Source organism: Aspergillus affinis, assembly GCF_023601865.1.
Source record: "Aspergillus affinis strain CMG 70 chromosome Unknown NODE_68_length_188550_cov_91_414992, whole genome shotgun sequence".
In the NCBI taxonomy this organism is placed as follows: Eukaryota; Fungi; Ascomycota; class Eurotiomycetes; order Eurotiales; family Aspergillaceae; genus Aspergillus; species Aspergillus affinis.
The window spans coordinates 134,127-156,570 of record NW_026515849.1 but is presented as its reverse complement, the minus strand read 5'-3'; the positions used below and the strand labels follow the sequence as shown (position 1 = coordinate 156,570).

The 22,444-nt window shown below is 46.6% G+C and overlaps 4 protein-coding genes across 4 annotated transcripts; 2 read left to right on the top strand and 2 right to left on the bottom strand.

The window, feature by feature from the left end:
• Nucleotides 1-2,992: 2,992 nt before the first annotated feature.
• On the top strand, nt 2,993-3,949 carry KD926_009465 (ribonuclease H family protein; the record flags this gene model as incomplete). Its single annotated transcript, XM_053102106.1, has 2 exons — nt 2,993-3,361; nt 3,788-3,949. 2 exons carry the CDS (start codon nt 2,993-2,995, stop codon nt 3,947-3,949), a joined length of 531 nt encoding a protein of 176 aa, XP_052954432.1.
• Nucleotides 3,950-5,628: 1,679 nt separating this feature from the next.
• On the bottom strand, nt 5,629-7,401 carry KD926_009464 (uncharacterized protein; the record flags this gene model as incomplete). The annotated part of the gene is made up of 1 exon (XM_053102105.1): nt 5,629-7,401. The coding sequence occupies one exon, from the start codon at nt 7,399-7,401 to the stop codon at nt 5,629-5,631; it is 1,773 nt and encodes a 590-aa protein (XP_052954431.1).
• A 9,854-nt stretch (nt 7,402-17,255) lies between these two features.
• On the top strand, nt 17,256-19,207 carry KD926_009463 (reverse transcriptase/ribonuclease H family protein; the record flags this gene model as incomplete). Its single annotated transcript, XM_053102104.1, has 4 exons — nt 17,256-17,260; nt 17,314-17,841; nt 17,923-18,477; nt 18,658-19,207. The coding sequence occupies 4 exons, from the start codon at nt 17,256-17,258 to the stop codon at nt 19,205-19,207; spliced, it is 1,638 nt and encodes a 545-aa protein (XP_052954430.1).
• A 1,001-nt stretch (nt 19,208-20,208) lies between these two features.
• On the bottom strand, nt 20,209-21,132 carry KD926_009462 (uncharacterized protein; the record flags this gene model as incomplete). The annotated part of the gene is made up of 1 exon (XM_053102103.1): nt 20,209-21,132. The coding sequence occupies one exon, from the start codon at nt 21,130-21,132 to the stop codon at nt 20,209-20,211; it is 924 nt and encodes a 307-aa protein (XP_052954429.1).
• Between the last annotated feature and the right edge of the window lie 1,312 nt (nt 21,133-22,444).

Below are 22,444 nucleotides of genomic sequence, written 5' to 3'. Positions count from 1 at the left end.
TGTTAGCAGTTAAAGTACCGTCGGATACGAGCAGTCCGGTAATATAATACTGTTTTATAGATAATGCTGTCTCAAATGGTGCCTTATGCGATTGCCTCGTTAGCGTGATAGGAGTCTAAAAATTCTACGATCAGGGCAGACGATCTCTAATTCTTATAGTTAGACGGATAAGTGAGTTATACGATACACGTAATTTGGGAGCTCTGTTAAGCTTCCTTATTGATTTAGCAATCTCTGTTTTTTTTTGAGTAACTCGTTAGCTACCCGTTATTGTTCCGTATCGGTAGTAAGATCTCCAATTGACTTAAATACGATCCCATGTACAACGATACCCCAAAAGGGATGCCGCAGTATGGCTCCTGCGCTCAGATAGTTAACCCATTGATCGTAGGTCCTGGCAGCTTCGGCTTCAGCGGCGTAACGGAGTAAAAGGCTCAGATCGCTGGATTTAAGCTGTTTAGCAGCTACAAAACGCACCTTAATCAAAGAGAGAGCCTCTGTTTAGCCGTACGTTTTCTGTTTTATTATTTTCGCTCTCTGCTTGATATCCGAAACTGTAAGACGTCAGTAGATACGCACTGCACCAGCATCCCGTAATTTAACGATAATCTCGCGGTTCTTGCTGAGCTCCGACGGAGTGGCTAGAGCGGTACTGAAGGAGCCGTAAGAAGAGATCGTATAGACTGAGGGAGGCGCGTTACGGATTACGGAGGTTCAGGACTGGCAATTCTGTTTCTGTATACTTGATTGAGTGTAATAGCTCTGTTTTTGGACGGTCTAGAGGGTCTGCCGGATGTTGACCAGCTTAAGGCCGATACAGCAGTTGGTGACCAGAATATTTACAGTTTCGCGTTACAAAAATTTGCAGGCGTCGGCTATCTGCTGTATAAAGCCGACTACCGGTCTAGGAAGCTGTTTTTCATTCGATTTATTGTATAAGAGGTATTGCTGCGCATCTTTATTAAGGTTCAAAATGCAGTTAAGAAAATTCTGATTGTGTGCGTTTTCCGCCTCGGGAATCCCTGAAAGGGCCGGCTACGAGGGTTTCGCCCCAACCATATCGATATCCCCTATAAAGTTAGGCTCAATCGATAGCGGCTGGGGTTGATAGTAAACTGGCTGATTCTAGAGGCCGTAGCCGTCGTAGTGGTTGAGTAATTTCAAAAATTTGGTTCGCGTTGAAGTTGTTTTTTCACTATCACGCTCGTTATCCCGATAAGCCGCCGCCGCCGGCCTACTTCCTGGACCCGCCGATTGCCTCTACGGCCTCATCATCGTCGCTCACGAGCTGACATACTGATTTTTTGGATTTTTTGGCTTCATTTCAGGGTTCAGTTTATTCTGATTATACTTTTTGTACGTAATTCGCGCTCGAGGGACCTCACGCCCCTGTTTAGGGGGGGGGGTAGTGTCAGGGATCTTCCAGTATCTTGCGTCACGTGACATCCTGTGACGTGACCCACAGATAGTAGACGTAATTAGGAGCTTCCCTCGGAACAAGCTGCACTCCATGCAGCTTATTCTTCGTCAATGCATACCTACGTTTCTTGAGGTTAGTGCCTTACAACAGGCAGGCATTCCGGCCACAACGCATTGTATGCCTCATCTTTTGACATGCCGACTTCAACGCTCAGCTTCGCAGAACCGGTTGTGTTCCGAAATAGTAGTGTTTGAGTGGGCCTGCGTTAGCGGCGATGTGCTCTCCACCAGAGCAGTTCATATAGGGCTGGCTGACAAGGTACCCCGCACAGTCGAGTTGTTCAATATCAAAGCCCTTGCATTCTTGAGGGCACGTTGGTCCATTTTGGGTTAGGAGTCCCGAATCTCCACTGGGCCCCACTGATCACCGCCAATAAGGCTGTGACATCATTGCTCTGGCTCTTTCCCCGACGTACGTTGATATTCCAACGTGCTTTAGAGATGGATGGGTAGGAAAGTGAAGCTCAAATTAGCATCGCTCCGAATAGACAGCATATTCTAACCATCTGTACCTCGTAGAAGTTGTTCGTGCCAAAATGAGGCTTAGGGGACCGCAGGAAAAGGAGACATGGAAACCATGAACCCGCGGATGTTTATTGAAACCCCCAGCAATCAATACCAATCCCAGAGACGCTCTACTCGCTCCCCGGTGGGTATTTAGCTGCCCCTGGGAACTGTACTGGAGGTTCCAGGAGCAATATAGCTCCTAGAGTCGACTTACACGTTCTTGGAACTGGTAGAGCTAGCGCTGTGTAATCCCATGTACTCCGTATATCCATAACATCAAACCCATGTACGCTCCAGGCGTTCCCAGAGGTACTTGAGGGCCCAGAGACCCGCTGTTGGCCTCTAAGAATGGCTTGAGGTTCCAGGAGTAGTAGAGTTACCGGACTGCCCAACACGTTCCTGAACTCGATGGGGCTGTGAAAGAAAGGAGTAGATCCGTAATGAAGCAGCCCAAAAGTTTCTTCATCTATATTTCGGAATTCTGTTCCGAGGATCGACGGAAGTGTTTCTGGGAACTTTACCTAGTGTTCCAGAATCAATATTCCTCCCAGGATGGGTGTTCATTTTCCCAGAGACAGATTTTACACTCCTAGGAAAGCTAACTGGCGATCCTGAGAGCTTCATGTTTGCATTTGCCTCTCATCTAAGAACTATAGTATTCAGAGCCTCGCTGAGAGCCTTCTTCAACCAAGAAACGGCCATTCGGATCCAAACCGGGCCGGCCATGGCCTGCCCCCGGGGGCTGCGCTGGGAAAGGTCAAAGGAGGCATTCAAGGCCTCCGGATACTCTCCGATGGAGGCGCTGAAGTGGAAGAAAACAGGCCCGCTATATGGATACGGCAGCAGGCATGAAGAGTGGGAATCCAGACGGGCTCATGTGTTGGCCCCGTGGGAGTTACCCCTCAGGTGTATTATTGAGGGGGCAGAGAAAGCAGTTTAGACCCACGATAGAGTCTGCCGCGAGGACCGGCAGATCTGGTATACAGATGGAAGCGGCTATCAAAGAATGATTGAAGCTGCCGCAGTCTTTATTCGAGCAGGCAGGACCGCCAGGAAACACCTAGGAACGGAACTGGACTCTACGGTCTACGTGGGAGAATTGGAAGGGGCCCGAATGGCCCTAGATCGGTCGAAACCTATCCCGATCACGATTTTCTCAGACAGCCAGGCAGCTATTCAAGCCGTGCGCAACCCTGGCCGGCCATCGGGCCAGTACGCATTGTGGGCTATCTACGAGAGGATCAGGACTCTGCAGAGCAAGGGCCTAGAGGATGCTGAACTACGTTGGATCTCCGTTCACATCGGGGTAGAGGGAAACGAAAGGGCGGATAAGGCAGCCAAGGAGACTGCGATAAAAGGAGTTAAATTAAATTCAGTAAAGCCGTAAGATCGACTAATTATACGGCTTGTAACTGCAGCTAAAAGAGACGTTTGCCAACGCTTGCGTATAGAGTGGACAGAACAGTAAAAAAGGCAGAAAATAGGTAAGCTGACGAGGCAGCTGCTACCCAAATTAGACAAAAAGAATTTACGGCTTTACGAGCATCTCAGTAAGCCGCACACCTTAATTATTATTCAGATGCACACTATAAGGATAGGATTAAGGCACTTCCTCTACAAAATCAAACAGGTTGACTCCGATCGGTGCGCCTGTGACCTAGGGTCCTAGACCCTTAGGTACGTCTTTCTGGAGTGCTCGCTGCATACGGCCGGCCGGAGAATAATAATAGATTACTTCAATCAGATAAAAGGACTGCATAAACGTATACAGGATTATAATACAGTTATGTTACACCCGCAGGCGATCCGCTACGTTACCGAATTTATACAACAAACAGGCCTCCTTCAACAATTCCAATTCGCTCGATTGGACGAAGAGGACAACGAGGAGGCTCCAGAACCTACCAACCTGCTAGAAGGACTCGAGCTAGGCGAGGAAGACGATAGTTACATGGAACCTTAGGGGGCGGCCTGGGTCAGGCCGCTACCAGTGACGCATACCACTCACGAATCACCTATATAGAACGAGGCGGAAGAAGAGACAGCGTCAGGAGACGTAATGGGCTGCGGCAGGCGAGTGGCAGCCGGTTTAGTTGCGTTGCTTTATGATTTATCTACTGCGTCTGTGGGTTTATATGGCGTAAGGGCTCGAGATTCTGCTTCATTCGGCGAAGCGCCTGCATAGCCTGTCGTTTCAATAGATAAGCTTCATCAGGTTAATAGAATTTTGATTGATTGATTGATTGAGCCTTCTTCAACTCCGCACCTTGTTCAGCGGATGGAACATCACACTTCCTCACCCCTATCTAGATTTCTCCTGATGAAACCCTTTTGACAAATTCAGGAGCTTCATCAGCTTGAACATGTTTTTCGTAATAGCTGAGGATGGATGTGAAACTGTCCCGAGCCTTCCGGGCTCCAGAGTTACTGTCCTGGCTGCCCATTGCGTTGGAACTGTAGCTACTGAAGAGTTAGCCTTCGAGACACCATAGTTGAAATGGAACTTAAGAAGCCCAGTAAATAGGTCTTTGTCAGCGGATATGGGGCAATTTTACCGCCAGGATTCAACACCTTGCCGTTTCCGTCTAGATCAACTCTGACGGCATTTCATGGCTTCAAGATAAGCCGATTTCAAAGAAGCCACGTAGTCATATTGCATGTTAAATAGCTTCGTTTCGATCCTCTAGATCAAGAGGATCAGACCTTCATTGAGCCTCAATTCTGCATACAAATTACTAGGCAATACGAAACTTTAATGATTCAATAGTCTTGTAGCCTTGATGTAGAAGTTGGTTTCTCAAGCACGCGAAGAATGTTATTTTTCGTTATTAAGGTACTTCGATGCGCAAAGTCAAACTGTCAAAACGCAAATGGAGTAGATTGGGGGGTGGAATCTTCCGGTTTATAAATTGATGAGATTGGTCTCCAAACGCCTGGATACTGGACAATTCAACACAGGAAATGAACCAGCGTCTACATGGCGAATAGAAGTTCAGAGACTTGCCGCTGAGTGACATCAGGTCCACCAGTTACAGGCAGAGCATTGCTCTCATAGCCCCACCCTGGCGATTCGCATAAGCAAGGACCTCTCGCCCTGGCTATGGTAGTACCCTTTTTAAATGACACTATTCGACCGAGTCTACTGGAAAATAACCTACGGTCTATATCGTCACTATGGCTATGCTTAACACCCTTTATTGTCGGCCATCGACTCTGGACAAGGAGAGCAACATCTTAAGACGATTACAGGGTCAGCTGATTATGGCACCCGGTAGCTGCCGCTAAGACTATCCCATGTGACCGTATAAATATTCGACACGGTCACGTGCTCCTTTAAAATGGTACAACCTACCTATTGCTTTCCCGCGCTTCGTTTCGGGTTTTTGGGCACTGCTGTAGATACTTGTTGTATATGCAATAGTATCAGAACCTGATAGAACTGAAACATACGCCTCATCTGTTACAGCTCAGGTACGAAGAGACAACAACAACGTAGTAGAATTCAACGAAGCAACTAAGCAAGGGGAAGGGAAGCAGAGATGTGCGAGAGAGCGAGAGGCGATCTAAATACATGGGGGATGCCTGCGGTAGCATGCATCAAACAATCACATATGTGAATCGTCACTATCTGATTTCGGTGGTTCAAAAGGCTGACACTCTCTCATATCCGCACATTCCGCTGACAAAACCGAATTCATGGTCATTCCTGCATTCGGAAAGTTGCTGGATCTGGTCCTCAAAAGTCTCCATGTGCAAAGGATCTCCCGCTAATTCATCGCTCTCCATGGCCCTTTGGAAAAGCATGGTGGCGACCGCACCAACGCTCCCACCACGTTGTAAGAAACTCCTAGATGTAGGAGGCCACTCACTCGCGTCATGCAACACCATTTCCACGTTTGGCTTATTTGGGATCATATGTCCGCGGAGACAGTTAGCGATATGGTCGCAGAGGTTCATGACCCCATACCTCATAGACTTATTACTCTTCAGATTATTCTGCACACGGCGCGGTAGGAAGCTGAGAAAGGTGCTATTGCTTTCAACCCAAAAATTTCCATCCTCAATGTCTTCACGAAGGAAATCTGACCATATGTCAGCCTGACATTCCAAAGCGAAACACATCCGCGGACTCAGGAACCCTGAGATGCATTGCCCACAGGTACATCCGTATTTGAGGCGCTGCCAATCGACGTCGGTCACTTCCGTACCGCCATTGAGAAACTTTAGGCAGTCAACCGCAGCGTCGTTGAACCCAGTGAACTGGTCTGAAATATCTTCGGTCAATGCATTAAAGCGACGTGTTGTCCTACTATCCTCGAGGCTTGTCAGCAGAGCATCCAATGGAGTCTCGCCGTGGGCGTTGCGCTGATGAAGGAGCACTTTAGCTCTTCTCAAAATCCACTGGACACTATTGGGTTTGATGTTGGTTGCAGCAAGGTGCAAAACAGTATTTCCATTTGTGTCCGTTGATGTCCATCGCGGGTCATCCCCCGCAGCATCACCCCAGGTTTGGCTAAGAAAGTGCACAAAGTCGTTGTCACTGCTGCACTCCAGGGCAGTTTTCATCTTGCGCTCCAGCTCGGTGTCTAGGATGCTTGAAGACAGTGCTGGAATCTCATAGTCGCTTTCAGCAGCTAGATGATGGCATGGGTGTTCTGGGTCCGAGGCGAGCCCAAACCACGAAGAAGAGCCGATTCGTCGAAACCCCAAAGATCGCCAGAAAGATTTCGAAATATCTATAGCAGCCAATTCCGACGATTCCTTGTTGGGCACCTCTTCCCCGCGAGGCTCGCATAGCACTTCACTGCGCAGAACACTAGGGTGCACAACAGTAACAAAACTTAAAGTTTTGTCCCTGACCTTTTCCAGCATGGCTTTCACAAGCGTGCTTCCCTGTCCAAGGCGGCGATATTGTCCATCGATTCTCAGGGACTGAATTAAAAATATGTCTCCGTCGTCTAGCTCAGCGTTCCAAATACCAGAGCCCTTCTTGATCGGATGGCTCTTGAACTCAGGCTTCAAGCGGCCGTATCTGTCGAAAAGATCAAACGCGAGAGAGCACGTTTCTTCGGTTGGCTGTTCCATGGCGAACCAAAACTTGTCGCGGATCTTTTCACGTCTGATCAATTTGCCATCACAATAGCCAACCGGTGTCTTGTCTGGGTCGCTATCGTCTTGGTTGAATATGAGCCCATCAATCTGCTCCAGCCACTCAAATTCGGCAAATATATCCGCCTCAGAGGAGTTGCTGGAGACAGACATGTCATCTGAGCTCCCGTTGGCCATTTCTTCGTCCGGTAAACCCTCATTCACGAGACGAATATAGTATTCAGGGGGCGGTGTTGGTCTCGGATCATTACGAGTGGCTTTCGAGGCCGAGCGGAGTCGGACTTCGATCTTGAGGTTTCTCGGCATTGAGTTTGAGTGGGCTCCAAGCGAGGAGCTCTGTTCGCAGAGGAAGGGGTGATTGTAGAATACAGCCGAGAACAAATGGGTCCAAGTAATGGAGATGGGTGAGGTGATTTACTTCCTGTCGGGAGAAGTCCCTTTATAAGCCTCTAAACCGACGTATGCGCCAGCAGCTCAGGGAGGGGTGGGTGGAGAAATCAGTACGGCTTTGATTGGCCATAAAATTAGATCTGCTCGAGCGCGGCGGCTGCATCATGAGTCTTTCAGGGGCTATGACGACTTAGTGCCGCAGCCAACCCTTCCAGGAATCAAAATCACATCTCATTGGCCTGCTATGGTCACGCTTACAAGACGCCCACTGGAAAGTGGGGTTGGGAATCGTACCGATTCAACCTATCATGAATTCCATCACGTTTGGTACTGTACTGACAAAATCGATGGGGGCAAAACGTTAAAGCTTGAGTGAATCTGCCTTGCCCAATCGCCTAGCTCAGCCTCGGTTAGGCAGCACTTCCAATACATTAATAGCCCTTCCCTCCCTTAGACTATGCCGTCTGCACTCATTCAAAAGAAACAAGTCCAATCCACACGCGTGATGGAACAAGAATTGCCAGCCCAGTATATGACAAGCCTACCTATAGAAGTTATTCGTGTGATACTTGAAGGCCTACCGGACTTTACGAGCCTCTTCGCAACCATCCAAACCTGCCGATATTTGTATCACTGTTTCAGAAACAAAGATGAAGGCATCATCACTTCGATTTTTGCGAACATCCGTGAATCCGCCATTGAACGTGACCGCCGAGTAAAGCCTTTCCCTAGGAGGGGCTCATGTCTGATGATTCGGCAGTTAGTCTTTGCCATCAAAAGGGATTTCATGCGAAGAGATACTCTCCTCCAAATTTTCAAGGATAGTTGGGTGTTTCTACGAGATAGAGGCGTTGAAGAGATGCTCATTCCCATTGGAAGGGGGTTGGCATGGTCTTTGGAATTGGATAATTGCCGGCAGGCTGCACTCGACCTTTTGATACAAATCCGGAAGGAAGTACCCCCATTTGGCTTGTCACTATGGCCCGCGCTCAGAAGATTTAGACAGTCTGTGGGACCTCCTCCTACTTTTACTCCGCTGGAATGTCTCATCATCAAGCTACAAGATCCCACCAATTCTGTATATCAAAAGGTCAACCAGGATCATATTCATGACCAGCAAACCCAACTCCGCTATTGTCCAATTGGTCTTGTTACACGAAAAGGGGTTCTTTACTTCATAGCTGATATTCACCTGCCAGACAGAATCTTGACAACAAAAGATTTTACGCTAGTGAGGCTCAGTAGTCCACCACGCCCCTCGAAAATATACCGCGAATCCCAGCTAAAAGGCATGATATTCGACCAACCCAGACTATATCCCCATAAGCTACTAAATACAATCAAAAAGCTAAAGGAACTACCAACAGGAAACGGGGACGGAGAAAGAACTCAGGCTTCAAGCGGTTGACTCAGACAAACTTCACCAAGCTCAGCAGTCTAGAAAGACACATACAGTATTTGAACATAAAGGAGTTGAGTCTTTAATTCGACGTTCACATAGCCAATATTCTACATACCATCTTGAGGGTATGCGGGCAGAATTTGATACCTTTCGTACAGTAGCGGTGGAACTGTGCCACTTGTTTTGGTGCTATAATTGGCCTGTTTCTACTCCTAGCTCCACTTTGGAGTGCTCGAGTGCAAATCTGCTGTCTTGTGAAACGCCACTGTAATAGAGCCTTGACACCTGAGGCATAAATGATGTCGACCTGAACATGGTCGAAGTTATGCCCCTTCTATTCGGCTGTAGTTTGACAACTTTTCCCTAATTAAAGCGATCATCTCAGCATGGACTGTACCCCAGACAGATATTTTTATCGCTATTACGCCAATAGAAGTGCACGCCAGCTGAGGTCTGGACGGTGGCACGGTGGCCATTGACCGAGAGCGCTCTCCTCCGTAAATTTGGGAGCGTGCGACAGTGCCCAGTCACAAATTTCTTATCAGAGATTGGGTGGAAGCGGGGAACGAGGCTACTGTATAGACGCTCGAGATGGAATTACGCATGACCAATTTCGGTCCTCGATATTGCCATTCTTGCGATATATAGTTACCTACTGAGGCCTTCCTTGAGTAAGCGGAGACGCTGTACGTGTATTGCTATTCCGGTAGCATGGTGTCCCGTGGCAATTTCACTCGAAAGTTCCAGAAGGTTCCCTTTTACAGCGATCAGCATAAGGACGCATCCCCCGTCACCAAGTGGGTTTGGGAAGAGGCCTTGCAGTGACGCGGAAGCTGGTGGCCTCAGCGACACAATTGCTCGAGAGTGTTGGGACTGCCGGGCCTGTTATAGAGGAAGAGGAAGGAGTTGTAGCGCGTCCAGGATGGCTAGCGGATCGGCCGACCAGCGGGGCCGCAAGAACGTAGATAAATAACCGCTGAGGACTCACGCCTGATGCGGTCGCCAGTTGGCGGTCCTGCGGTCGAGCTGGTCGTACGACCAGCGTCTGATGATCGAGTCGGTCGGGGAGACCCGGTCTGGCAATATCTGGTCTGATGGCCCAGGGCAGCTGCATCCGACCTTATGACGCTGACCATCGGTACCTGGGCACGCCACCCCGGCCCTCTGTTCTAAGGCCCCCCGACCTCGTAGGTGTTCAGACCACATGCCTAGGCCCGTCAGGGACCTAAACCCCCGTGTATATCTCCAGAGCGGGCTTCAGTTGCTAAGGGTCGTATGACTTGCCGCATAGGACCTGACGGGTCCCACGTCGACCGTATCCTGATTCCAGGTGCAATGTTCTAAAGTCGTCCTCAATATAAAAACAGCTATTGTGGGTTTTACATAGAGACGGAACGACAATTAACAAAAGGCAATCGCTCCGCTCTCCTGTCCCTCCACACGATAACCTGACAGCCAATATACCTAATTCAGCCTAGTGGCACTGTTGGCAACATCAAGAAAGACACTACGGAGTCGTAATAGCTTTAGCATTTTGTAGAAACCAAGAAGAGAGAGAGGTAGAGTTCGCCGGCCAAGCGTGAGGACTAGGAATGGTCAGACTTGGCTGCCTCACCTACTCTGTACGCAGTGTATGTAGGCTGAAATAAATTTCTTGTCAAGACCTGGGGGTGTGAAACTATTAGGAAATGCACGGACCCAAGCTTTCGGTAGAGAAAGTACTGTTTTTTTAGCCAATCTTTTCAATTCACCAGTCCCCTCCTTTTCCTGAGGTCAGAGTTGAAACCAAGCGGCTTTCACTGTTTTAACCGTTTATTTCAACGTTTACTGCATCTTCTGGTTGATGCTCTGTTTTCGACTCTCGGATTAAAATTAAGGCGCATTTTCACCGCCCACCATTCCGTTTCTTGACCTCACGTTGAACTCACATTTGAAAGGACTAATACGTTTAATTCGATCAACCAATACAGTAGAAGACAGTGGTTAATTAATCGAGTATAAAGCATCTACGACGGCCATCCTCACCCAACGCATGTTGGGCCTCACAAAAGATAGGGTGGTAGTGAAACTGCACTGATTGGGCTTGTCTGAAAGGCACGGGTGCTACTGGCATCCCGCTATGTTTACTCGGCACGGTCAAATTATTATCCGGATAGTTGCCCTGTTCTGCAGAGACAGTTACTGTAGAAATTCTCCACATAAATACAGTATCATAAGGACAGGACTATACACTCCTCCTGATTTTAAGTCAACATATAATGTAGCCTAGTGCTGAAGCTTGAACTACTTAGAGTATGCCGCCAGGGGATAGGCTGCGGCATGACCACGGTTAACCGCGGTTAGCCATCACCATAACCGCGCGGTGAGGTGATGGTTATAAGATTCTGATAACCTCGCTCTGCGGTGAGGTGATGGTTATAGCTAGGCTATAACCGTGGTGACCGCGGTTAACCTCACCAGTGTAAACAATGCAAACCTTCCAGGATTATAAGAATGCATAAAGTATGCTGTTTTTCTTGTAATTCTGGTATATACCAATGTATGTACGGCGCCGCAGAGCAGTAATTTAAAGCATTAAATAGATAACTCTACAGCTCTTGACTTTATACTGCATTATGCTGAATATGTTATATTTTCCCTTTAGTTACACCGTCCTGGCTATAAGCCTTAAGATCTATCAATTTCAAATCTAGCTGGTAGCTTGGGCTGTTTCCGCTGCCTTTCCGGTCGCCCTTCTTCACTTCGCGATACATGAGGCAATTGGCTATCCCTACTATTTGAAGTTTCAATCTGACTATGAGCCCGCTTATTCTGTGCCTGTAGCTGACTAATACGCACTATAGACTGGGTTAGAGGTAATACTGGTTCCAAGGCTACCTCAGCATCTAAATCCGAAGCTGAATCAGAAGCAGCAATATTATCTGCTTCATTCCCTTCCTCCTTATCTTTATTAATCAGATCAAGCTCAGCAAGTGTAGGAATAGGTTTGCTTCCTTGATCAGATAATGCAGCCTCACTAACAGAAAGCTGCTCTTTTATCAAATCAAGCTCACTGTGCTCAAGCTCAAATCTGGTTGAGAAGAGATAGATCATTAGACCTCAGATAGTATTCTCTTTTAATTGCCCTCGGCGATAGTAACATATATTACGAGCACAATTGAAAAGGCGTTTAATACCAGCTCCGCTTGCTGGTACTGAAAGAATATTGCGCGCAAGCTGAGCAAGAACTGGATACTCTTGCTCATGCTCTTTCCAGAAGGTTCGGGGATTACCTTTGGTAAGCCCTATCTAATAATTAGTAAGGATATAACAGAATCCAGGGTAGGAACTAAATAATACTAGCCTTTCGCAAGATACCGGGTAACCTTATCTTCTGGCTGATTAGCCTCAGCATGAAGAGCAGTCTGTAAATCACACATCTCCTCAAGCTCATCCCCTGCTGATTGAGATATCTTCTGAGTATTAAGTGGCTTATCGTCCATTAAATTCAGCTGTTGATAGAGTCTGAACTTTGCTTGAAGGATGTTTCGATAGTGTTTCATAAAGTTAACAGGTCTCCCGTGATCATCATAACCTCTCCAGTCTGCATTATCAAAGTAACGAAGCTTCTTTGATGGTGTTAGAATAGTTGCAATAGCATAAACTGAACCATAAGGCTGTTCATCAGTTTTAGCGTAATACTTCCGGTGTGACGAACGGCTACGCTAGCGATAAGGAATCGCGGAAATGTAGGATGGTCATTGAACGAAGAAACTAAGCTAAGCTATGAAGCTATTCAGGAGCTGGTTGCGATATGTGTGACAGCTCTGACGCTAGTCCCTATCGGGGAGTTAGGTTATAGGGTATCGCGAGGAAGGTCCTCGGAGGCAGGTCACCGTCCGTGACATCCGGAGCTTTGCATTGGCGGCCTGAATTGCTGTAAGTACATTCTTTTTCCAGAGAACAGATTTGCGTCTAAGCTTTTCTTCAGCCTGATCAAGATGGTTAAATAGCTTGTTGTAGATACTAAAGATATGCTGAATAGTTATATCCCTTGTCTTTGATAGCACGCTTGTAAAGTCAAAGAATGGCTTTGTAAGTAGTAAAAGATACTCAACCTGACGCCACTCCTCTGAATTAAGTTTGAATCGAGTATGGTAATGAGTATCACAGTATCGATTAATATCTTCCTGGATCCTTCGAGCCCGATCAAGCATTAAGAAGGTAGAGTTCCATCGTGTACGAACATCTTGGATTGGTACCAGTCTTGGTTCTGTAGTTTGCAGCTCAAGAAATGCTTTCCGACGTTGTGAACTGGCGTTAATAAAGACTGCTAGATCTCGAATCTATATAAGAGAAAAGTAGATAACTGTTAGTAACTAAGTTTAAAATAAGGAGGGTAAATAGCTAGTACTACTTACCTTCTTAAGAGTCTTTACAATACTTGGGTATTGCTGATTCTTTGACTGCTGTGATTGTTCCGGCGTGTCAACCCATTTTGATTTAATCTCATCATTGACTGGGTTTGCTTTTATCTCTCCAAGTAGTTCCCTGAGGCTTAACTGTATAACATAAACAATATAAGGGATACGGAAGAGTTGATCTTCACTAAGCCCAAGTAATTGGCCAACTTCCTGGATACCTGCAACTATTGTATTATTGTTTGATGCATTGTCAGTAGTGACTGAGAGAACTCTCTTCATGATATTATGCTGTTAAAGGATTTTTATCACAGTTTCACTGAGACGAGCACCAGAATGTGAGCCATCTAGTGGCTCGAATCCAAGAAGTACCTTACAGTAATTCCAATCTTGATCTAAGAAGTAGCCGGTAACCGCCATAAATGCCTGGGAGAAGGGAGATGTCCAGCAATCTAATGCAATTGATAGACTGCTGTCAGCTGGAAGTCTATTAAGTACATTTAACTGGTTTGCAGTAACATTCTTATCAAGAAACCGTCGAATACTGCGTGCAGAAGGAATTTCGAGCTGTAATTCAGCATACCGTGCGGTTTGGAGGAGGTCATGGAAAGCTGGGTGTTCAACAATTCGGAATGGGAGACGGGCAGTTGTTATCAGATTAAGTATCTTCTGGTTAAGAAGATGCTTATTGAAATATATTAAGGACCGTTGTAGCTAGAAATAAGGTATATTAGTAAGGTTAAGCTATTTTTTATGAATAAGAACATACCGCTTCTTGTAACATCTGATTTACTCCTTTTTTAGTTACTTTTTGTACCCGACAACCTCCTTTGGCAAAATGATGTTAAAGAGAGGATATTCCAGCACGTTTTGCAGCTGAATGTATAAGTGTTGCTTTACACTCCTTACACATAACCTTTGGTTGCTTACTTTGTTTATGTGCTACTTGCTCAAACCCTTGCCAGACTGTTGCTTTCTTTTTACTATCCTAATGCATGTTTGCCTGTCCTTCACATTGCTTACCATATCCAGTTGTGAGCCACCACTTGACAAATTGCTTCCGAGAGTCCTCCATATCTGGATGTGCGTTATATAAAACCCACACTCGCTGGAGTGGTGGCCCAATGCGTACTAGATCTTTCGGGGCGCAGGCTGGTAGAGGTAGGCGTGGCGGAAAAGGAAAGAAACTTAGATTTGCCTCGTAAAGACTTGACTGGCTGCTTGGGAGCTCTAAGGCTTCTGGAAGAGAATCTAATAAAACATTTTTAGCCTCAAAGAGTGAGTCAGAGTAGAAGGAGATATATGATTGAGACATTATAAAGTATTCTAGTAGAGAGTATCTCTGCAAGTGATAATCAAAAAAGCGAGAGAGGAAAGGAAAAGAGGGACTTACAGATATTTTAAGTAATTATAGCCTTTGCAGTTGCAAATAACGCGAATTTGATATGTTGAAAAGGAAAGCTGAATGCTGAATGGTTAGATAAAGAAGCCGGTGCGGGGATAGCGAGGTTAACCGCGGTTAACCTTACCGTAGCCGCAATAGAGCCGCATTATAACCTTACGGCCCAGGATTACGGCCCGTACTATCTTTGAATAATCTTAGCATTTTTAAATAGATATAAAGTTACTTGATGTGAGAATCCCTTATTGCTTTAGAGATCCTACCACACTAAAAAGGAAGAATGAAAGATCGTAGGGTCTTCCGGCAGTAATACTATATAGGAACTAGGCAAGTACTACAAGGCTCTGATATCCGGGTAAAATATATATTTTTAGGATTCGACTTGTAGGCTATCCCAAATCTTAAAAATACAACTACAAATAGCATAATTTGATATAAACAAAGGGTAAATCTAAGTAAATAAAGAGTCTATTTAGTATTTACCATTTGATTTCCCTTATTTACACTATGGTTGTCACAAAATAAGAGATCTGTATTGGAAAAACTCGAACGCATGTTTAAAACAGAGGATAATAGGCTCACATAAGCTTCATAAATATCATGTAGGAGGCTCAAAACTGATAATTAAACGAGAGTTATGCTGGTGCGGCCATAGTGAGGTTAACCGCGGTTAAACCGCGGTTAACCTCAAATTTGCGGTGATGGTTATCAATCCTATAGCCGCGGTTGCGGTTATGCCGCAGCCTACCAGGGGAATGAACTTAAGCCAGGCCGACCAGCTTTACTGGAAGCGAACACTTGGCTACTCCAAAGTGGAGAAAGGAGTACAAGCAGCCAACCAATATGATTGGTTCGTTGTTCCTTTCTAACCCTTGGAGCCACTCACGGTTCGCCAAGATGTTGGCAACGCACTTTACCCGGATTGAGGCGAACTGGAAACCATTCACAGAACTGTGATCTTATGCATAATACATAAGCATGAACCTCCGACTGTACCATAGTCCATGGATTCTGCCGGCAAATCGAGCTCCACCTAAAAGAGCCAAGTATGATAAATCATCGATCTTGGCTTGGCCCATGACCAGTTGATTGATAGCCTACATTTACATCGAACTATGTAGCTACATACGTAGTCGTATCGGCGAAACGCCCATATCGCTAGCACGCAGTCCGCCGACGCTTGGCACTTTGAAGCTCCTGGCTTACCTCCGTTAAAACCGAGCAGCTTGAATTTTCCTGGGGAGATAAAATTATCAGAACAGGAATCTTATTTGTTCTTAATTTTCAGAGCACTTAAGTTTTCCCCTACTCAAATATTCCCGCGTAGCCAATTTTCTCCTGTTCTCATTTTCCCTCCCTTTTAGTTTTCCTCCCATCATAATTTTCGTTCTCTTCTAATTTTCTCATGGACGAGCGGCTTTACTCAGAGAAGAAAGCCTTCTAGAGGGGAAGAGCCAAGGTTACTACATAGCCAACCGTAGATATCCCTCGGCAGGGACGGCTAGCCCATGGTTAGGTGTCCATGTGGGAGTTCACCCTTGTGGTAGAAACCCCCTAGGGGAATTTGCCCTTGCATCAAGTTTACCCCAAGGTAAACGTCCTCGAGGGTATTTGCCCCTCAGGATCCTTGACCCTGAGGAATAGTTGCCCGGCGAGTGTTCATTTTTCCGGTCTAGAGACCTAATAGTAAGATACTCTCAATGGTATGTACATGCATGAAGCGAAAAACAGATTTTTTTCCATGTTCTAGCACTCAAAGCGAGAATCAGGGTGATAAAACAAAATCAATCATATAGCAAGGCCGGATAGATACAAAAGTGCATAGACATGTGATTTCAAAAGCCATAGATTCTATCACTCTATCCCTTTGCCATACGGAGGTCCTTTTTACTTCTTCCAACTGGTGTTGGATAGTAGGAGCCCTAGAGGAGTCAGGAAAGTTCAAGCTACGGAGAGTTTGGAGGGAGCGGGAGGGAGAACATACTAATTGAGACCTGAGGAATGACCAAAACCCCGATGAGTCTGCAGAGAAAATAAATACTTCTCCCGACTCTCGAATCCGTATGCCCAAGCAGACACCCGCCCCACACATGTCGCTATACTGTAGCAACTTATTTTCTAGGGTCATCTTCCGCCGGTCTCTTTTCTGTCGAATTGATTTCTTCGTACTAGAAACCTTCGATTGTTCGCGCGGGGTCTCCGCCATCATGATTGTGAGATAAAGAGTTCGATCGAGTTAAAAAGGGAACAGCAGGTTCAATGCTACGTATTTATTGTGACGGTCTACAAAGGAGCCTAGTAAAAGACTAGTTTGTTTATGACTCGTAGTCAAGGAATTTTCCCATGGAGAAGAAAGGCTATCTAGGAGCGAGAATCTAAGGCCTCTATGTACTAACTGAGGCTCTGCCTCAGGCAGGAATGCATTCAGGAAGGGTTTTCCGTACTGGGAAGTTCGTATCGGAAGTCCGTATCGGGAAGTCCTTGGCTCAGGAGATAACAATACTGACCCTGATTATCGATCAACGAACGCAGAAGTTACCTTTCTTGATCGTGGACCTCGGCCAGAATGACGTGATTCTTGGCAGGAAATGGCTGTAGGTTTACCGAGTTCTACCTGACTGCAGCCGCAACCGATTGCTGTGGCCCGAGGCGACCACATTGCAGGAACAGGTTCAGGCCCAGCAGGGCATCGTGCTACCCAAGGCGATCCTGCAGAGGCCTAAGGTCAACCCTGAGCACCAGAAGGATATAGTACGCAGGGATCGAGAAATGGATCGGGAGATTAACCGACGGGATCAAGAGATGCATATTCGCAAGAACAGGTTCAATACCTACCAAGAGAATACCGAACGAGCTCTATCCCGCATGAAACGGGCGCTTGAGGAGGCCCAAAAAGACCCTAAACCGGCTCCAGAGCAAACTTCTAACAGTCCTAAGGCTGCTAAGAAGGACCTTCCAGAGATTGATATCTTTGAGATCAGCGGCTCTGCCTACCAGCTTTATCTCGGTAAATCAGACTGCTTCATTACTTCGCTGTCGCCGATTGACAAGATAATTGATGAGAATACCTACCCTGAGCGCGTACTGGAGGTTGAAAAGTTGAAAGAACAGATTCCTGAGGCCTACCACGGCTTTGTGGACGTATTCTTAAAGTCAGCATCAGATACGCTGCCTCTGAGAAGGGAAAACGATTACTAAATTGAGCTTACTGATAAGAATACGCTGGGATACAGTCCTCTATATCGGTACTCTGCAAAGGAGCTGGAAGCAATCAAGGCCTATCTAGTAGAGAACCTACAGAAAGACTTTATCGTTTCCAGTGCTGCCCCGTTCGGCTCTCCCGTACTAATGGCTGCGAAGCCAGGAGGAGGCCTACGGTTCTGCGTGGACTACCGGAAATTGAACTCGATTACGAAAAAGAATCGCTATTCTCTACCCCTGATGGATGAGCTGCTGGACCGGCTAGGCCGTGCAAAGATCTTTATAAAGCTCGACATCAGGCAGGGCTTCTACCGCATCCGTATGTACCCCGATTCAGTGGATTTGACTACGTTCCGCACCAAGTACGGGTCCTATAAATATCAAGTCTTGCCTTTTGGCCTGACTAATGGGCCTGCAGCCTTTCAACAATTGATAAATAATATCTTTATTGACCTGATTGACAAGTATGTGGCAGTATACGTAAACGATATCCTGATATTCAGTGAGAACGAACTCGAATACGAGGCTCACGTTCAAGAGGTACTAAAGCGGCTCCGTGCTGCAGGCCTTCAGGCCGCTATTCACAAGTGCGAATTCAATGTAAAAAGAACTAAGTTTTTAGGCTTTATCCTGACCCCGGGTGGCATTAAGGTTGACCCTGAGAAGATCGCAGTGATCACTAACTGGCAGGTTCCGACTACAGTTAGGGGAGTCCAGTCGTTTCTCGGGTTCTGCAACTTCTATTGACGCTTTATAGAGGCCTACAGGAGGATTTCCAAGTCACTTTATGCCTTAACGAAGAAGCTGGCATCCTTTGAATGGACCTCTGGCTGCCAGAAAGCCTTCGAGCAGCTAAAGGGGCATTTGATTTCGGCATCTCTCCTGCGGCATCACGATCCAACCCTCCCGTCCAGGATTGAAACAGACGCCTCAGACAGGATAGTCGCTGGCATATTCTTTCAGCTGTTCGAGGGTAGGTGGTACCCGGTTGCCTACTTCTCTAGGTATATGCTCGGCGCTGAGCGCAACTACGACATCCATGATAAGGAGCTCTTAGCTATAGTTCGAGCTCTAGAGCTCTGGAGAACGGAGCTTGAAGGACTTCAGATCATTGAACGGATAGAGATCTGGACTGATTACAGGGCCCTTGAATACTTTATAATTACTAAGAAGCTGAATGGGCGCCAGGCCCGGTGGTCAGAGTTCCTTTCAAGATTTCATTTCTTGATTAAGTTCAGGCCCGGACTGAAGAACACGGCTGCTGACGCCCTATCTCGACCTGAAGAGAGCCCTCCAGATCTAGATACAAAGGATTAGGCTCTCCTAAGACCAGAATGGTTGGAGGAAGGGATTCTGCCTCGGCAGGCCACTGAACAGGAACTATCTGGTGCATCAGTATTGCTCGCCCCAATAGAGATAGATAACATTCAGTTGATGGACTGCCTACTGCAGGCTAATTGCACTGCGACTGATCTTGATGAAGAAAGGGTTACTGCTGCTGATACTAGAGGGGAGTCGGAATGGTCCTTACAGGATGGGCTACTCCTGTTTCAAAATAAGCTTGTAGTTCCTGAAGATAGTAACCTTCGCACCCGATTACTTGATATGATTTACCGACAGCCCTCTACTGCGCACCCAGGACGAACAAAGACAGAAACTCTGGTGAAGAACCGATACTGGTGGCCAGCGTGGTACCACGACGTGAAACGCTACGTGGCTAACTGCTTGATATGCAATCGAACTACCACTAGGAGAGATCTGCCTTCTGGGAAGAGCTCTGCCTGCGGCTGAAGATCAAGCGCAAGCTGATCTCAGGGCAGAAGCCCTCTACGAATGGCCATACAGAGATCGTCAATCAGTCAGTTTATATTACCCTGACTCTGCTCCCAGAAACGAAGCAACTTGATTGGGGGGCACTGGATAGTTGCCTCGCCGGAGGCAATAGAATTGGCCCACATCTCGTGCTGAGCAACAGTAATATTATAATGGCGGCTTGGATCAGAGGGCTCAATAAAGCAGAAATTGTTCTTATTAGTACAGTTATCATCTGTACAGCGCCAGCGGTTCATAAGCTGTTTCTGGAAGTCTCCCGCTATACGGATTGTATCAAGGCGGGCAGTATGTTGTTCTTGCAGGCGATCTCCACGGCTTAAACGTTTTTTCTCTGGCTGCGGTGGCGGTGATGACTGTATATCAGAATCGGTCTCAACTGGTTTCCTAGACCTTTTTCGTTGCAGAGCCGCTACGGCTTTAGGATCCTGTGCCGCTGATATATCAAATATAAGCAGCAATTGCCCCTTTCGGAAGTTAGCCCGGTGTTAGTCTGCAATTTCCAATATATGGTCCGCCTCTGTGAGCGTAAAGTCGTCAAAATCATGACGTCTAGAACCACCACGGCCGGATGCGTGTTTAATAACTGCAGTACGCGTGACAAACTCAAAATCGCAGTCCCCTAGAAAGGGTTCAATTGAAGCCAGGAAGACCTCTTCAAATGCCAGGATATCAAAAGTATAGCGGGTCGTGTCAGCTAGAGATTTCGTCAAAACACGCTTCTTATTCAGCCGGAATATGATGCTGACAGATATAGCGTAGTCTCCAGTATGTTTCATGCGATCCTCTATTTCATCCTCCAGCTCGGAGGTGTCAAGAGGGGCCTCTCGGGCCTCCTCTAACTCTCGACGCGCTGCTTTGACCCGGTTCGTGTGAACGATCTTCTTAAGTCGTTCTTTTGAATGATATAATTCCTGTACTGCTGCCTCTTCAGCTTCAAGGTCCTCTTCATCTTCGTCTTCTTCTTCTTCTTCTTCCTCTCCTATGTCTGACGCGCTTTTGCTGGAGTTGCTGGGGCTTGATGGATCGCTAGAGGGCAGAGGAAACACTGGATCACTGGAGATGACTTCTTCATCAGCAGCTTGAGCGAATCGCACGCTTTTTGTAGCTGCATTCTTGGACCCCGATACATTTTTGTGGCTGGTCGCTGCCGCCTGCCTCTGCCTACCCCCCCTTGCTTCTTGCCTCGCCTCTTTCCTGATCTGTCTAGCCATTGGAGGAAGGGTAGTAGGATACCCGCGTTGCAGCGCCCCTTTTTTCATATTTTTGATTCGTTTAGATGCTGCGGTAGGAACATAATTGCCGGCTGGTTGATCGGGTTGAGAAGAGGGAACAACGCGTGGAATACGCGTTTTCCGCAGGTCATATGGAAGAACGCGTTCTGTAGCGGGAGGTGTACGCTTAGGAGGCATTTTCGTAATAGAGGAACAATGATCACACGAATAGCTTCAAAATTATCTAAAAAGGAAGTCAAAATGAGTTGATTTCATAGATATAAGGCGATTTTAGTGTTCTGGCGAGAAAGTTGCGCTTTTTTTCGCGTTGCGGGTGCCAAGAACTGAAGAGAATTCTGAATACGCTAAATGCAATTACCACGACACAGACAAAATATATCGCGCTTAACCATACCTTGGATTGCGAAGAGGCTCATGTTTATTTTAACACTAAAGATGGTGTTAAGGTTCTCGCCGTATCCCGATTCCTCCGTGACGATCTGCTTGTGGCGCTTGTAAGCGAGCAATGTGGGGAGGAAGAGATAGAAAGGATTCGAGCACGGCAACGAATCTTTCAAACTCAAGAGAAGATGTCGTTCTTACTGTCGAAATTGAATGCCTAGGTTATAGATGGACAAGGCAATGTAGCGACCCTAGAGCGCTGGATGTGGTCAGAAACAAAGCAGGCGTATGTGAATGATACATGAGAACTCTAGATGGCTGTATATAAAGAACCGTGGATCTCCATTCCACTCAACCCATGTCAAATTATGTATCACATTTCCATTCGTACCTAGCTTTCCATTATTGATCCTATCAATATGTCTGCATCACCCCGAACTTTTCACCAACTCAATTCCCCTCAAATTGACTGTATGGAACACCATCGAGTCGAGATTCTTGGCCTTCCCTATCTTCAGGTGTTCCAGGTCATCAGCATGCGAGATGTCTTCCCGAAGACCGCAAAGACAATCCTGTGATCCTCCTGAATTACAGAGGACCCAACCCCTCAGTGATCAATGCGAAGGCACGCCAAGAGCTCTTCGATATTCTAAAGCCTTACGGATATTTTTCCCAGATTGAAATGTTGGAGGCCAATAAGCCTCCATATTATTTCCCACAGTCATCACGGTGCGCGACCTTTGTGTATAGCCCAAAAAAACAACGTTGGTTTTCATGTACCTGGACTATTCGGCACACTTTTGACATTGAAAGGAGCGATTCGAGTAGATAGCGAATCATTATGTTTGCTACGATGGCAAAGGAACCTTATGCAACCAAGTACCTGCCGCACGTATGCCGACTGGTCAAACGAAGAGTATGGTAGCAGAACATTGATAAGTGCCTGCACGACTCTTGCTGAAGGCAAGGGAGGAATTTTTTGGCCCTAGGGTCCGAATGACAATAGCGTGTATTGAGTGACTGTGTTATTTTTGTCCCTTGATCACCTAAAAGCTTTTTAGAGTCTAAATAAGACTTATTATACAACCTACTAACACTGTCAGTTTAA